The sequence below is a fragment of the Tursiops truncatus genome, chromosome 15, assembly GCF_011762595.2.
Source record: "Tursiops truncatus isolate mTurTru1 chromosome 15, mTurTru1.mat.Y, whole genome shotgun sequence".
Lineage (NCBI taxonomy): Eukaryota > Metazoa > Chordata > Mammalia > Artiodactyla > Delphinidae > Tursiops > Tursiops truncatus.
Window position 1 is genome coordinate 34987848 of NC_047048.1, and position 17209 is coordinate 35005056.

Consider the following 17209-nt stretch of genomic DNA (forward strand, 5'->3'; position numbering starts at 1 on the left):
TTTTGTTGTGGAGCACGGGCTCTGGGTGCTCGGGCTTCAGTAGTTGCGGCACATGGGCTCAGTAGTTGCAGCGCACAGGCTCTAGGGCGCAGGGGCTTCAGTAGTTGTGGCATACAGGCTCAGTAGTTGTGGCTTGCAGGCTGTAGAGTGCAGGCTCAGTAGTTGTGGCGTACAGGCTTAGTTGCTCCATGGCACATGGAATCTTCCCGGACCAGGGATCGAACCTGTGTCCCCTGCATTAGCAGGCAGATTCTCAACCACTGTGCCACCCAGGAATTCCTGTCTTATTCTTTTAGGAATGCTGCAAGTATTGTCCCTCTGGTCACAAGATTATGAAATCCAAAGGGTGGCTCTGATTCTTATGCTCCATCAGATATTCGCAGTGGGTTGTGATTGGTCAGGCCTTGACAATCTTTTTAATTAGGTTGAATCATATGAAATTGCCAATGTTTGGTCATTTGGGCCTAGAGAAACAACAGTTTCATATGGTTAAACCTAATATAGTAACAGCTTTTCGTGCACTTGTGTGTATTGTAGAGTGAATTGGGTTTTTGTTACTACAGTTTAGAATAAGCATCGCTTTCTTGCTCTCAGATGATCATACAAAAGTGAACTTTAACCAGCCTTGCTTCTGAGTTGGTTTATTTCTGTGCCTCTGGATCTTCCTTAAAGTTGCCAATGAGCTAAAGAGAACCTCACCAGCTGCCTTCTCTCTGTGGCTGATACTATCCATCAGCTTTAACATTAGTTTGAAAAATAATTAATGAACGTGAATTGGAACTCTGAAAGCTTATTAAAATATTTTTATTTGTTTTATTTTAGTCTCAGATGCAAACATCAGTGGGAATTGGACCCACACAGGCAATTGCAACGGGCCCTACTGCAGATCCTGAAAAACGCAAACTGATACAGCAGCAGCTGGTTCTACTGCTTCACGCTCATAAATGTCAGAGGCGAGAACAAGCAAATGGAGAGGTTCGGGCCTGCTCTCTCCCACATTGTCGAACCATGAAAAATGTTTTGAATCACATGACACATTGTCAGGCTGGGAAAGCCTGTCAAGGTAAGTGCCATTTTCTGAAGTCCTGGGGGCAGAGTTTAGGATGAAATTTGCCTATTATTCTCAGGCACCTCTCTTGTTAATAAGGTTCCCACCACCAACGTCCCCACACACCGACCAGTCAGATGCCTCTGGACACTTACCTGCTGAGGAGAAAGGCGATTTGGTTTTATGATATTCTGTGAACTTCTGCTGGCTGGGGCTGTGCCCTGCATTTGTTCTTTTCTGCCTTCCTGTGTCATGGAAGACCTTTGTCCCTTCTTGACACTGTCTTTGTCATAACTGTTTAGATCACGGTTTTCTTTTGGACAGTGTAGCTCACACACAGACACGCATGCACACGCCCTTCCCAGAACCTAGAGCATCTGTCTTGCAGTCGTTTTGTGTGCCCACACTGCCAGGGGCCCACTGCCTTGCTCCTCCACCTTTTCGTCTTGAGACTCATTGGGATACTGGTGAAGTTGTCCTGGGTGACTGTCTGTGACGTGGGGAACTATGCACCGTATCATCCCTGCCTCTCCTTCCTTCCCCTCCAGGAGGAGGACTCAGGCGAGTCACGTGCCCCACCCCCGCCGCCTGCTCTTCTATAGCAGACACCCCAGTTCTCCCGAAGAGACTGCTTCTTACTAACAACTCTACTTCCCTTTACTCTTTATTCTCTTCTCTTCAAACTTGTGCTCCTAAACCTTGGGGAGAGTCTGTCCCTGATCTCCCTCTTTCCCTTGTGACATTTGTGAGTCCCAGGTGTAACCCTGATCCTGATGGAAAAGCAGAGGAGGGTCATGCTAGACCTTTAGAAAGAAGTGACAGCACCTTCACATGGAAGCAAAAATAAAGAAAGAGGGACCAGGCACAGCTGCCCTCTCAAGTACTTTGAGAACTGCCCAGCGTCCCCTTCAGAGTCTCCACAGACCTCTCATTTGCTTCTGTCTGTATTTCTTCAGCTATAGTATTTAGATGGTTTCATGCTTAAACATAATGTAAAATTTTTATTGTAAATAGTGACATCGCAGAATTATTATTTGTTCTGCCTTTCATTCCAGTTGTGCAGTATTTCAGGGCGAGTAGTTTTTGTTTTGTTTTTGATTTGTGGGCTGAACCTTATTCACCATCATTCATAACATTGCTTCTATGGGAAGTTTTTGTTTGGAACTCTCAGTAGTTGACTTACAAACTTTTTGGAAAATAGCCTGTTTGTAAGTTGAGGACTGCCTGCACTGTGCTGTGGTTACACTTGTTACCATTTTTTTATGGAAGCTGGCATTATAATTTAGGTGTAATTGAAAGCGTGACAATTTGGATAGAAAAATAACATCTCGTTGTTTTTCTGGTCATAGTTGCCCATTGTGCATCTTCACGACAAATCATCTCTCATTGGAAGAACTGCACACGACATGACTGTCCTGTTTGCCTCCCTTTGAAAAATGCCAGTGACAAGCGAAACCAACAAAGTAAGTGAGCATTGGGGGTAGAGAAGCTTGGCGATGAGATGATAAGCTATTTCTAAAGAGAATACAGAGGAGTAGGTAGGAAGCAGGGCAGAAACTACTAACCGCAAAGTATAGTGGGAGCAGAGGTACCAAGATGGAGACCTGAGGGTGAAGCTCAGCTTAGCGAGTAGGCAGGTCCTCCATGTGCTCAGTGACATGGTCGCTTTGGAATCCCCCCCACCCTCCACCTCCAGCACTAGAATTGGTCACAGCAGAGCAGTTAGTGCAAAAGAGGGGCGTCACTTTGTTTAGAGAGCCAAGAGCCAACATGATGACTCTTCATGTTTCTTGACAGATACTCAGTATCTGAGGATTTGAGTGTCATGTCACTATAATGGCGGCGACTTCGGGGTGAGGGGTGGAGTAGACTGGACACTTCTTTTGGAATTACTCTAAAGTAAGTTTTGAGGACTCCGTTTTCTAGAAGAGTCAGGGGGTCAGGGTAAAATCCCACGTGTAGATGTTTAGGAAGTTTTCCTCCTTGGAGATGCAGTTCCCAGATCTAGTTGCATAACTAACAGTTTATTCAGCACAAATCGAGAGTCTCTGCACCAGGACTGGCTGCATCCTGATCATTCCCATCGTTTTGTCATCTTTCCAGTCGATCTTTGTAGCCTTTAGCTGATCGGCTAAGCAGCGCCCTGCTTAGGAGGCCTGTGTGTGGCTCCCAGGGGCTCCCTGTAGGCATCAGAGCAGGGAAAGGATGAGCATCTCTCCCGAATTTTAAGTCCCTTCCTGTCATTTCCAAGGTGAAACTGTGGTCTTTGGGTGTGTCCCTCAGTTTGGGCAGATAGGCCGTGCCCTTGAATCTTGTGTCACCCCTTGGGCTGGAGCTGCTCCCCGTGACTCCAGCACCGTCGTCTTCATCTTCCTCCACCTCATCTGTGCTGTCTTGCCAGCCTCCCCTGTTTGTCGTTATGTGTTCATTACTCTCATTCTTCTTGATCACCTGCCTCAGACCCCACTGCTGCCTGCAGAACATGTGCTGCTTTTCTTTCTGGTTGTTTCCATGTGGCACAAGGAAAGATGGACAAGCACACTGTTCCTCAGAGCACTGTGCAGGCCACATGCTTTCCTCTCAACAAGCCCAGCTCCTTCCTTCCAAAAGGGTCCCTCACGAGCCTGCCCCACGTGGCTGGGTGTCCACGGCACAGGAGAGATGGTCCAGGGCCACAGGCCTGTCATCCTCCCTCCCTCCCTGCAGAAGGGGTCATACTAAGCTTCCTTTAAAAGTCACTTTCCTAAATCAGTTAAATTATACTTTGATTAACCAAAAATTGAATTAATACACAATTTTCCAGGACATCTCTTATATAAAGTAAAGATCTAGGAGTCTGGGTCTTCTAGAACCAGATATTTGGGACAGTAGTTCTAGTGGAATGCAGTCTGGTTTTCCTTCAAGTTGGTGTAAAACATTTTTTTTAACTAGTATGTTGTGATGGTTAGTTTCTTGTGTTTTAGGATGTATTTCAGTAATAGGCGTGTTTTGTTTTGTTTTTTTTAATTAATTTATTATTTTTGGCTGTGTTGGGTCTTCGTTTCTGTACGAGAGCTTTCTCCAGTTGGGACGAGCGGGGGCCACTCTTCATCGCGGTGCATGGGCCTCTCACTGTTGCGGCCTCTCGTTGCGGAGCGCAGGCTCAGTAGTTGTGGCTCACGGGCCCAGTTGCTCCACAGCATGTGGGATCCTCCCAGACCAGGGCTCAAACCCGTGTCCCCTGCATTGGCAGGCAGACTCTCAACCACTGCGCCACCAGGGAAGCCCAGTAGGCGTTTTAAGTGCCAGAATATTCATTTGTCGAGTTTGTGGTTGTACAGTATTAATTCCGTGAGTAATGAATTAAGACATTGTTCTTAACTTTCAATTTGGGGCTGTGGATTTTCTGAGCTCTTCTGGTTTTTAATATGTATTGCCATGACAATTGTAAAGATTTCTCTTTTTAAGAAACACTTTGTGTGGTTTTTGTTTTAAAAAAAAAAGAAAAATGAATGTGGGATTTTTTTTTTTATAGACTCCTTATAACTGCCTGACTGTTGTGACAATTGATCCAGTGCGTGCTCTCAGAAGTGGTAAACCACAGTGTTTCTCCTAGTCATAATGTAAGGTGTTACCAGAGTGATTTTATAATATAAAGTCACAGAGAAGGTGTAGACTAACTTTGTGCAAGGTTTTGGCAAATTTTCATGAAAGAAATGAAAGTGCTTTCTTTTTTTTGTTTGTTTTTGGTTTTTTACATGCTTCTCAAATTACGTTTCTGCTCTGAGTCTATTCCTTTGGCTCTAGCACTATAGTTTTGTGAGTACAAAGGACTTTGATAGGCTGAGTGAGAAAGTTGCAGCAATATCTTTTCTGTAAATGTTTGTTGCTGTTCCTCCTCTCCTGAAGCAAGTTGTGCTTATCATGTGTGAAATGGGGTTTAGGCAATAGAGAGGAACTGTGGATCTGACCCTCTAGCAGCTGAGAGTCAGCTCCACTGTTAGAATATATCCAGTTGACCCTTGAACAGCTCAGGGGTTAGGGGCACCAAACCTCTGCACAGTCAGATATCCACAGCCCGGGACTTCCCTGGTGGTCCAGTGGGTAAGACTCTGCGCTCTCAGTGAAGGGGGCCTGGGTTCGATTCCTGGTCAGGGAAGTAGATCCCACATGCATGCAGCGACTAAGAGTTCACATGCCAAGACTAAGAAGTCCGCATGCCGTAACTAAAAGATCCCACGCGTCACAGGTAATACCCAGCGCAGCATAAATCAGTCAGTCAAACCACGGCCTTCCCACTGCATTGGCAGTTTGGTTCCTCCGTGTCTTTGGTTCTGCATCTGCAGATGACAGTGTGTGGGTGTCATATTTGCTGTTGAAGAACATCTGTGTGTACGTGGACCTATGCTCTTCAGACCCATATTGTTTAAGGGTCAGCTGTACATTGAAAATGATGTGACGATGGCATCAGTCAGAGGAGTGAGGTAGAGGCAAGTCAGTATTATAAGCAGTCCTGGCAGGGAGGATCAGAGTGTGCTGGAGGGTGGGGCTGGGCAAAGCCCAATTTCAATAAAATAACAATGGAAGAGCATTCTAGATAGCACAGCTGATATGCCTGCAAGGGCACAGATCTGACTGGATTCAGAGGTTCCTATGCTATAGTAAGGTTTGTAATGGGTGGTAAGGACCCCTGGGGACTGAGACACACCTGTGTCCACCAAGGCTGTGCTTTCCAGGCAGGTTTTCCCACAGATGCTCACCCTACCTGGTGCACACATCCTACTTATCTAACTTCTCTCACTGATGTCTCTATTGAGAGAACCTGCCAGAATCACCTGTGGAGCCTACACAGTGGTCATTGAAAGGAAACTCAGACCTCTTTGGCCTGTGTTGAGATTTTGTTTAATTTTTCCTTGAGTTGTTTTCAAGAGATTCTGCAATCACTGATCTTGAGTTATCCATCCCTTATAGAGATAATCAGATTTTATTGAATAATTAGGACTTTGCAAGGTATATACCTAATGTCAGTCCTGGCATCTGACTCCCAGTAAATTCCAGTACTGTACAGGGTGGCAACGGGGACAGGGGCTGTGGGAACACATGACCGAATTCTCTATTTGAATTCATGTTGCCTCATCAGTGGGGTTATTGGTACTCAGCATGTGGTCCTCAGACCAACTGCACGGGCACCCCCAGGTTGTGTGTTAGAAATGCAGAAAATTGGACCTCATCCCAGACCTTCTGTGTTACTAGACTACATTTTAACAAATTCCCAGGTGATCGGGACATGCTGCTCTGAATGCGTTGAAGGGCAGAGTGTCTGTTCTGGAACTTTTGAGAAGGTGTGAGTTGTTCTCTGGGGGAAACCATGGGTTTCCCAACTCAGACCAGAAGGACTGTCAGAATGGGTGCCCCAGGGTCAGCCCCAGAGCCACACCAGCCCACTCACTGCCCAGGGCTGCCTGGGCCCTGGGCTGCACCTCGACGTGAGCCTCCACAGGGTCTCAGTCGGCAGTCCCCAGACCTGTGACTTGAATACCTCTACTGGCTTGATGCTCACTATCTGGCCCTGCTGTGTGTTCCAACTTTAGACCCCTCTGTGTGAAATGCATTCCTTCAGGGTGTTGAGTCTTCCTTAAAACGTGCCCTCATGACGCCTGCCTGGTGGTCAGCGAGCACTTGTGGGATGGCCGCCTGTTCCACCTGAGGGCTCCCCAGAGACCCTCAGCCACCTCTGACAGCCCTCACTCGGGTAGGGGCGGGGAGCAGAAGCGGGCACGGTAGCCTCTGGCTGTAGGGACAGAGCATTGGGCTTGTTTGCCCTGATTTAAGTACCAAACCTTCGCTGGTGATAGACTTCATCGGAATAGCTTTGTCCTTGCTCTTCTGGGAGACACAGGGTTGCCACTTCTGAGTCTTTGGCTTCTGAGGAAAACCTGCTGCAGGGCGTGCATTCTTGCTTGTTGGTGGCTGTGATGGGAGGCCTGGCCCTGGGGCTCAGGTGTTCCCCTTTGTCATTGTGCCCTGTGCTGTACACATGAAGATGCTGGAGAGGAAGGGGGGGTCCTGGTGCACAGTGCATGTGAAGCCCTGTGCTGTGGGAGCAGCTCTGCAGAGACGTCTGCAGGTCTGAGTAAATTTCAGCTTGGCTTTTTCAGTGGAAATCTAAGTGATGACCAGGTAGTAGATGCTTTGCCTGCTCCGTGGCATGTCCCCCACCAACCTCACAAAGCTTTGGAGTTCAGTGTGTCCGTTTTCATTGGATTTACAAATTGAGCACAGTTTTATTGAGAATGACTGGGGGGACTGGAACATCTGGTGAATTGAATGTTGCAAAGCAGCAGTGTATAGCGTACATGGACCCTCTCCGTGAGGCTTTGTGCTCACTGGGGAAGGACTGCCTTGAAAAGTGGTGGGTGAGTCCTGGGCAGAGCCAACTATGAAACTTGGCCTTTTATTTCCTAAGTCGTGGGCTCCTGGTATAGCTGCAACAGAAGGGGAACGGTGGGTCATTGGAGGGGTTGGGGGTGTTTTGATGTAGCAGGAATGCCGACTGATACTCAAGGGAGAGGAACCCACACTGTATTGAGATGTATTGAGACATTGTGTGATGTGATATTCTAAGGATTGATTGTGTATGAAACATAGCATTGAGCTCTAAGAAAGAAAATGATGTAAAAATCGTAAAAAGAACAAGAGGTTTTGACATTTAAAGAGGTAAATGGGAATTCCCTGGTGGTCCAGTGGTTAGGAGTCTGCACTTTCACTGTGGGGGCCCAGGTTCGATCACCCCCGGTCAGGGAACTGATATTGCACAAGCCTTGCAGCATGGCCAAAAAAAAAAAAGGGGGGGGGGGGCAAACGTCAGTACAGCAGGCTGTATTCTCAATGATACCAGATGAATGAAGCCTTGCTGTTTTAGCACTCCTTTCATTTTTGTTCGGCCCTAAAGCCCTCAGTGCTGGGAGGGCACCTGTTATACTGCCGCAGCTCACCTGCACCTCGTTTCCCTGTGCTGGGCGCCACAACATGGGAGGAATCCAGATGCGTCGCACACTGGTCCACCCTTTAGGGAACGTGCAGGGAAGAGGAGATGAGCACCATTGAATCTGATATGGGGTCCAGAGCTGCGGCCTTACATTTGTCAGTATTATCAGATAAATTTGTTGCTCTCCCATCAGACCCTCTGCTCTGTGAGTGCATATCCCGGAGCCTCGCAGAGTCCCCAACATCCAGTCTGTACGCAGTCTGTGCAGCAAGTTGAGTGAATGAGTGAGCGAGAGAGTGCAGGAAGCTCAGATGCCCAAAGAGAAGCAGAGGCCCAGGAGACACTGGGGGAATTCAGGGAAGACTTAACTGCTGCCCAAGACACCAGCAGGATGTTCACGGAGAGCTAGAGCATCTAGCGCTTTTACCCCTTTCCATCAGCTGTCACCCCCATAGGAAATGCCTGTGTTCCCTTACCCTTATGAGATAATTTGTGTTATCTCATAGCAGCATTTGGACTCAAATTGGGCCATGCGTGTATGTTAGAGACGCTTTTTGTTTGTATTTTGTTTTCCTTTGTCTCTAAATTGTTAGAAATGTCAATTACCAAATGCTTGCTTGTCTTCAGATAGATGTGTTTTCTTTTAAAATAAAAAATATAGTAATGTTTACATTTAGGACATAAATGTAACACAAACAAAAAATGCATTGACCTTGTCAGCAGCTTCCACGAGACATGCTGGCTGCCCCATAAGTGGCCTTGAGCTTGGGAATGGCATTTGTCCTAGGATGTGGAATTTTGGCTAAAAGGATGGCATTTGGGGAAGTGTGGACGCGAATGGATAATAGCAGGAAGAAGTGGTCGCTAATGCAGCTTCACCCAGAAACGGAAGGCCACGTACACCTTGTTTCTTTAAATTCCTCTCCCTCCACAATTGATCAATATGTGTATCAACGTAGTCTGTGTCTGTTCTTTCTTATACCACAAGGTGATAGAAAAATAAGTCATCCTACCATTATCACTTTCCTTTTTACATCATAGTTCTTTTAGAAAATTTAGCATGTCAGTTTCAAGAGTACAGTGTCATGTGTTTAAAGTTTTGTGGAGTATTAGCTATTAGGAAAAAAACACTTTTATAAGGTATTATACATGACTTATTTCAGCTACATGCTTGTCATAAAGTGTACCTTGGGAACTGATTTTCATTTATAATAACGAGGTGCTTGGTGTGTGTAATTGTGTCCAATGAGCATTAATAAGTTTGAGATCTGAATATCCTTATTAGAAAAATTAATAGTATGGAATGTGTAATTATCAAGTTTTGGGGTTTTTTTTTAACACATTTTGGTTTAATTAAGTTACTCTGTTAAGTATTTGAGTTGTTTATGTTATAGTTGCACTGATGGTAATGTGAGAATATTGTTATTACACATAAGGTAATTGAATTTTAAAGAAAGGCTTTGTGATAGTGTTTTTTAATGTATCAGAGAGCATATGTTATAGTATCAGTTTTATAAGCTGCTGTTTATGACATGACTATAAAGCTTTGGGAAGTTGGAAAGAAAGGAGATCTTAAGAATAAGAATAAATGGTATGACATAAAACTTCTGCCATATATTGAGTGCTCAGCAAAGGAGGACATTTGGATGGATGGATGGATGGACAGACGGACGGATGGATGTTTGGGGCCATCTCTGTTAGCTTTGAAGCCCTTGGGAATGGGACTCTTTATATTGCCACAGATTTTTCCTTTAGTCTCCGGGGATCAGGCAGGAAGAAGGGTAGCTGGAAAGAACACCCTGCGAGCCAGCCTCAGGCCAGGCCAGGCCATGGGAGCCGAGGTTGGCTGCCGAGGCTGAGCATCTTGACACTCAGTTCTGAGTATCAGCGGTGCTGAGGGGACACCAAGCCTCGGTCCATCACTCATTTCAGCTAGATAGTCACTCTGTCAAGTACAGCATTTCTCGAACAGCTTCACATAGCAGAGAGCTCAGCATGGTGTCCTCCTGCATAGGAAACTCGTAGGAGAGAAAGGTGTGGTGTTACCTGGTCACTGTACGCTGCAGTTTCAAGGAAGTGCACTTTTGTTTTTTGGAAGGTCATGTCATAGATCTCAAGTTATTAATAAGTAACAAAACTGACCAACTAGGTATCACCTCTGCTCCTTCTGTTAATCCTTCTGTACCTATGCAGGTGAGGAGTAAAGGACTTGGGAGAGCGGCAGCAGCGGGGGGCTCCTTAGGTCATCTCAGTGGTGGCTGATGACCCCCAAAGAATCCGAAACTTTCTGTTGTTACACGTTTTCTATTTCCCCAGAACCGACTTCTTATGAGTCTCTAGATTTAATACATGAGGACTTTGATTAGGTAATCACTGACTTTGTGGTCTGTTGTTTTCTAACATAGAAACTTGAATTTTTCTTCAGCTTTTTGCTCTTCAACTACTGCTGTGCAGAATAGATGAATAGAATGGGATCCTTCTGTCTGCACAGTTCCTTTCTTGGTAGCCTTGTTCCAGTGTTTCGTGACATACATAGGTGGTCTTCTGATAAAATTTTACTTGCTTTTCAGTAGTTTTTAAATCATTTGTGGACTTCTCCCTTTTACTTATCTTTTTTGTTTGTCTGTTTGTTGTTATAGCCATCCTGGGGTCTCCAGCTAGTGGAATTCAAAACACAATTGGTTCTGTTGGCACAGGCCAACAGAATGCCACTTCTTTAAGTAACCCAAATCCCATAGACCCCAGCTCCATGCAAAGAGCGTATGCTGCTCTTGGACTCCCCTACCTGAATCAGCCCCAGACGCAGCTGCAGCCTCAGGTTCCTGGCCAGCAACCAGCACAGCCTCAAACTCACCAGCAGATGAGGACTCTCAACACCCTGGGTAGGTGAAAGAACTCTCAAGAATTTCTTTGTCCACATGCAGCATTGGGAATGACAAGTCTTCCTGGAACCCAAGGCTGTTTTCAGTTACTGTTTTTACTTTAAATTCAAGTTAATATATGTATATATATTATGGTGATGGTATCTTTTAAATGATTGAAATAAAAAACTTCCAGGAAAAGGCTAAAGTGTAGGGTGCACAGAAGATGCTACAGGCTTGTAAAATGAATAGCATTTGCAAATGAACCAATATTTTTGTTGCTTCTGTCTGGACAGTTTTCATAAGGGCATTTCATATGGCTCAGAATACAGAATCTCACAAGTTAGAATTAGGGTTGTACCACTTGCACTGACTCTGAGTAGACCATTTATTTGACAAAGAACCTGAAGGTGGGTACAGCTCTTAGCACGTCTTGGTTATGGGCTACCTCATGGCTGGAGGTGACCAGCCTGGACATGAGGAGGTTAACAGGAATCTCAGAAAATCTCTTCTGTCTCAGACTTCTCCATGGATTAGTGTTTCCTAGTGTCATCTCAACCCATTAATTGCCAGTGTTTCATCATTCAGTCACATCTCTCCACAGTTTTTGCCATCTCTGCATAGTGTCTCCTTAATGTTTCTCTTCAAATTGGCATAGTCCTTTTAAACTCAGACTTAAGCCAAACAGTTATGTCAGTAAGTTAAATCAAGGTTGTTGTGCTAGTTTTTTTCTTTTCCTAATAAAATATTTTAACCTTAAAAATGTCCAGTTAAAGACATCTCATCTGTTGCGTTTTGGGAAATAATCACCCTAATGCACCTCTAACTCCTGCTGGCTAGGAGACTGGGTTGGAGCCCTGAAACCTGCATTATAATCTAACTCTACTCCTATTGGTGATATAATCTGGAACAAGACTATTAACTTCTCTGTCTCTCACCTTTTTCTTACTTTAGAATGGATACTGTAGATAAGTTGACCTTTTATCTTCTTCACCTGCACTTAAATTTCTATGATTTTTACCTTCTGATATGCAAAAAAAAAAAAAAGATGATGAGCATGTATGTGACAGGTTAGCTTACTTGTTTAGGTCATGATATTAATGAAGCCAGAATCAAAATCTGAATCTGCAGATGGATCATTTCTGGTTTTTTTCTGCAGCCACAGAGCACTCATGATGCCAGTCAGCCTCCATAGAAATGCCTTTCTTTAGTTATAAAGTGCAGTGGGAAGGAGACTGCAACTGAATTTATACAACTTGATCACCGTTGTTGAAAATATAACTCCCAGAGTTCCTGCCATAGCGTTTATTATTATAACTTATAAGAATCATTTATTTATATGTGATTTTTTTTTTATCTGTTATCAGGACTTTAAAGTGTATATTATAGTTCAGGAGTTGGTTGATTTCTTTTCTTTCTTTCTTTCAAGGAAATAACCCAATGAACATTCCAGCAGGAGGAATAACAACAGATCAGCAGCCACCAAACTTGATTTCAGAATCAGCTCTTCCAACTTCCCTTGGGGCCACAAAGTAAGACCCGTGTTTCATTTGGCTCCGATCTGAGTGACAGTTGCATGTGAAAGTGGGCTGGTAACCACGGGAAGCTCTTGATTCTTTCTAAATGTGTGATGCTCGCCCTTCCCTCCTTCCCTCCTTCCCTCCTTCCCTCCTTCCCTCCTTCCCTCCTTCCCTCCTTCCCTCCTTCCCTCCTTCCCTCCTTCCCTCCTTCCCTCCTTCCCTCCTTCCCTCCTTCCCTCCTTCCTCCCTTCCTTCCTCCCTCCCTCCCTCCCTCCCTCCTTCCCTCCATCCAATACAGTTTAAAGTTCCATATGGTTGACGAACCTTAGTTAGATAAATCTTACTCTTTCCTTAGCCCACTGATCAATGACGGCTCAAACTCTGGAAACATTGGAACCCTCAGCACTATACCCACAGCAGCACCTCCTTCCAGCACTGGCGTTCGGAAAGGCTGGCACGAACATGTCACTCAGGACCTGCGGAGCCATCTAGTGCATAAACTGTACGTGGCCACCTCGCCCATTATTCACATGTGATGGAAACATTTTGTGACTGATGGCGATGTGACAGTTTTGCAGTTTCATCGATGTCTGATTTAATTCCTAAGTGTTCTCTTGCGCCCCAGGTGATTGTACCCTAGCAGCTGAAGGGGGTCACATGCTTGTGACCCAGATGCTGCATCCCCAGTGGGTCCTACAGAGGGACATGAACTGTGACCCATGTTGCAGGGGGCCAGACCTGTTTTCTAAGCTCTGGGATGCACCAGGGACCTGGGATCAGCTCAGAAGCTTAGCCTTATTTTGTGGCTCAAGGTTATACTTGTGGAGACCCCTGAGAATTGGAGGAATTTGGGCCTAGTAAATACAGATGGCATGACACTACCATCATACAGTTTAACATACAGGAAATTAATAGTTAACTTTCTCCAGCTATTTAAGTTAAATTGAAGGTGAGGTTAACTTGATTCCCTTGGAGATTTGTTTTCTCCTTCATTATTTTAATCAAAAGTTTTTATAATAAGTAGTTTAAAAATTAGCAATTCAAAATGAGAATTTTGAATGGTCCAGCACTTATCGTTAATAGCAAAATATGGGTGTGTTTGACTTGTAGATAAATTGACAGGTCAGTATTGTCTCCAGAGAGCGACTTCATTTGTGTATTCATGAACTAGGCGAGAGAGATTGGGGGTTTCTATCAGCAGTGTATTGCGCCCATAGGTAGACAATTGTTTCTTCTCTTTCCGTGTCACATAGACAGACATTGTATTGAAAATAGATTGAGAGTGTGTGTTGTCTTTTCAGTGTCCAAGCCATCTTCCCAACACCTGACCCTGCAGCCCTGAAGGATCGCCGCATGGAGAACCTGGTGGCCTATGCTAAGAAAGTGGAAGGGGACATGTATGAGTCTGCCAACAGCAGGGTAGGTTGCCATTTGTGTTCTAGCCACGCACAGCACCTATGGGAGCTGTAACTGCATCTGTCTGCCTTATTGTCTGGAAGTGGGGACATCTGTTAGTCTGGTAGACTCATCACTTGAGGGCACTGACCAGGGAGACTTCCCAGTTAAGACATGAGGTCCCTGTACAACTCTCTTGTTCTGTAACTACAGAGTACAGATGTCTCCGCTACAGCAGTAAATGAGGTATATAAAATTTTTTTAATCCGTGGGTGTACTTTATAGCGGCAGTGTTCACAGCGCTTGTCCATGTTATTGCCAGTGTCAGTGAGTGTCCAAGAAGAGGTTCAGCTGTGGAATGAATGTAATGAGCACTCAGTACCTCCTATCTGATAACTCCTGTAACATCACTGGGCACTGGTTTATCAGAAGTGCTGAATGCTTACCTGTGCCAATGTACTTAATTTAAAGTTCATTAGTTTGTTAGAACATACAAAACCAGATCATTTGTTTTTTTTACAAATAACTAGTATTGAATATTACTGCTTTTTAGGATGAGTACTATCACTTACTAGCAGAGAAAATCTACAAGATACAAAAAGAACTAGAAGAAAAACGGAGATCGCGTTTACACAAACAAGGCATCTTGGGTAACCAGCCAGCCTTACCAGCCCCCGGGACACAGCCTCCTGGGATACCACAGGCACAGCCTGTGAGACCTCCAAGTAAGGACTTCATTTCCAGCCCTTAGTCTGTTGCCTTGTTTTTCCTTCTGCGTTTGGTGTGTATTTCTAAGCATAGAGAATTATATTCTCTGGAAGCCTATGCTGTGAAACCTGTGTGGTAGTGGCTGTGACCTTCTGCAGTGGCCTGTGTTTAGACATTGAGTCTCTCTCGTGGAAAGGCGGGTGTGCTGGCATCAGAATGCACAGCACTTTTGGACCTGGTTTTCTCTTTAAGTTTAAAAGATTATTTTATTAAGTTAAAATTTTTTAAAAATTATTTTATTTTTGGCTGCATAGTTGCGGCACACGGAATCTTCGTTGGGATCTTCATTGTAGCATGCGGGATCCTCTGCTGTAGTGTGTGGGCTCCTTGTTGCAGCGCGCGAGCTTCTCTCTAGTTGTGGTGCGTGGGCTCTCTGGTTGTGGCCCGCGTGTTCAGTAGTTGCAGCGTGCGGGCTTAGTTGCCCTCCGGCGTGTGGAAACTTAGTTCCCCAACCGAGGATCGAACCTGCATCCCGTCCCCTGCGTTGGAAGGTGGATTCTTAACCACTGGACCACCAGGGAAGTCCCAAGGATTATTTTAAATAACCCATTTTTTTTTCCTGCCATTATAGATGGGCCCATGCCTCTGCCAGTGAATCGCATGCAGGTTTCTCAAGGTATTTAACTATTGTTGTGAATCATATTTTGGTTTAACATTCTACATCCACAAAGTTCATTGGTTTGTCCTCTTCCCTCTGTATTTCTTTGTAGCTCCTCCTCTTATTCCTTCCATTCCTTTTTGCTGATGAGCAGAGTTCATGTCCACAGGTAGTATGAATATCTGTTGCATTTGAAAGTTTGGAGGTCATAGGAAAGCTCTCCAAGGAGATCAGAAGTAGGAGTTAACTTTTTTTTTTTTTTTTTTTTTTGCGGTATGTGGGCCTCTCATCATTGTGGCCTCTCCCGTCGCGGAGCACAGGCTCCGGACACGCAGGCTCAGCTGCCATGGCTCACGGGCCCGGCTGCTCCGCGGCATGTGGGATCTTCCCGGACCAGGGCACGAACCTGTGTCCCCTGCATTGGCAGACAGACTCTCAACCACTGCGCCACCAGGGAAGCCCTTTTTTTTTTTTTTTTTTGATGGGCAAGAGAAGACATTATTCTTAGGAAGTCTCCCAAAAAAAGCATTGTATTGGAGGTGGGGGAAAGAAACTTTTCAGAACATTTCTGAGCATCAAGCCCATCCTGGGGCAGAAGCACTGTGGGTGGGGGGTGTGAGGTGAGGAAAGTGGGGACTGCTCTGGGCCCTGTGAGCACAGGTGCCATGCCTGCTTGCAGCTGGCCGAGGAGGGTTTGTGCTCAGAGAACCCTCATCAAGCTGCGCTACTGGCAGTCTTTTTATTGGTGGTTGTTGAAGCAGTGATTTTAGTTTGGGAGTTTGGGGGTGAGGGTCATTTCAAAGCTTTTATGGCTCTTGTCAAATTGAGACTTGAACAGTAGGATGTTTTTACAGGTTGTGAAATAAGGTGGTGACACTATCCAGAAGATTCCAAAGCAAGGCCTTGCTGCTGTGTGTAGAGTAGTTCAAGAGGGGAGAAGAGGTCATTTTAAAAGCCGTGGTGATCGTACTGCGTACTGAAAAAGACCTGGTAGATAAACTGATGTGGAGGAAACTTTTCAGGGACTTGTTTAGGTGGACTAGATATGAAGGGTGAAAGAAATCACAAAGTCAGAGAAATGGAGCCTTAGGAAAGTGGCTGAGTGCTGTGTCGGGGATGACTTGGAAGACTCTGCTGCTTTGGGATCTGAGGAGGTGGCTGTTGAGCAGAGTGGAAGGCATTTTCTAGGGACGTGCTCACATGCCCCGCTTACCGACCTGTCTGGGTCTGTAAAGAGGGACTTTTTATGGTGCCATTTCTTCGTACATCTTTTATTTAATAAAATCTTCTCTTGTTAATAAAACCCTCAAGGAGAGTGGGACACTTTTGTATTATAAGCTTCCTGGAAAGTCCTGGACCTGTGCTGGTTACTTAGGGTGACATTTCTTGGTGGTGCTGAAGGAGGCACATGTTGTTTGACGGCCTCTCATACTACACAGTGTTAAGGCAGCGCCTCAAGGATTCTGTTAAACGCCAGCGTCGGGCCTAAGACTTATTGAACCAGCATTTATGTTGAGCTCAGAGTTTACGGAGTATTGTGGGAAATTACAAAGAGAGAGACTCGTGGTCTGGAGCTGCATGGCAGCTAGTGAGGTGTCATTCATTCTGTGGCACCTCTGGAAAGGCCAAGGTAGCTGTGAAAGTGAGATCTTTCCAGTCTATGGAGAGGAGGCTGAGGTTGAGAACTGCCAACCCTTGGGCACTTTCTAAATGCATAATGTGCTTGCAAAACTAAAACCATGTTTTGAGTCTTACCCCAGATTCCAACAATAAATGTAAACCCAGCCAAAGGGCTGGGAGGCCTGGAGTGATGGGAACAGGCGTCCTGCAGGAGAGGAGATGGGAGTCAGGTGCTCCAGAAGGCTCTGAGGGGTTGGCTCAGACAGGTGCCCTGGCCTTAGCTGACCTCCTCCATAGATGGTGGGAGCGCCTTCCCACGCTCCCCCCATCTACTTTGTCGCTTGGACGCTTCGGTGCCGAGCGCTGCCCCGGCCTTGCGTACTCATGGCTTACCTGACTTTCTGCCTTCCTGTGCTCATGCTGCCCTGCCAC

General features: G+C 45.5%; 1 protein-coding gene across 7 annotated transcripts in view; it reads left to right on the forward strand.

Moving 5' to 3' along the window:
- CREBBP (CREB binding protein) overlaps positions 1-17209 on the forward strand; it is a 132540-nt gene that overhangs the window by 77041 nt on the left and 38290 nt on the right. For 5 of the 7 annotated variants that reach the window (XM_073793266.1, XM_033840337.2, XM_033840340.2 and 2 more), the window contains exons 4-11: positions 823-1063; positions 2398-2511; positions 10655-10897; positions 12306-12408; positions 12752-12898; positions 13698-13815; positions 14345-14516; positions 15131-15175. In XM_073793266.1, coding sequence (XP_073649367.1) covers positions 823-1063; positions 2398-2511; positions 10655-10897; positions 12306-12408; positions 12752-12898; positions 13698-13815; positions 14345-14516; positions 15131-15175 — 1183 coding nt within the window. The remainder of the gene's footprint in view (positions 1-822; positions 1064-2397; positions 2512-10654; positions 10898-12305; positions 12409-12751; positions 12899-13697; positions 13816-14344; positions 14517-15130; positions 15176-17209) is intronic. The other 2 variants (XM_033840338.2, XM_033840339.2) reach the window with 1 other exon arrangement.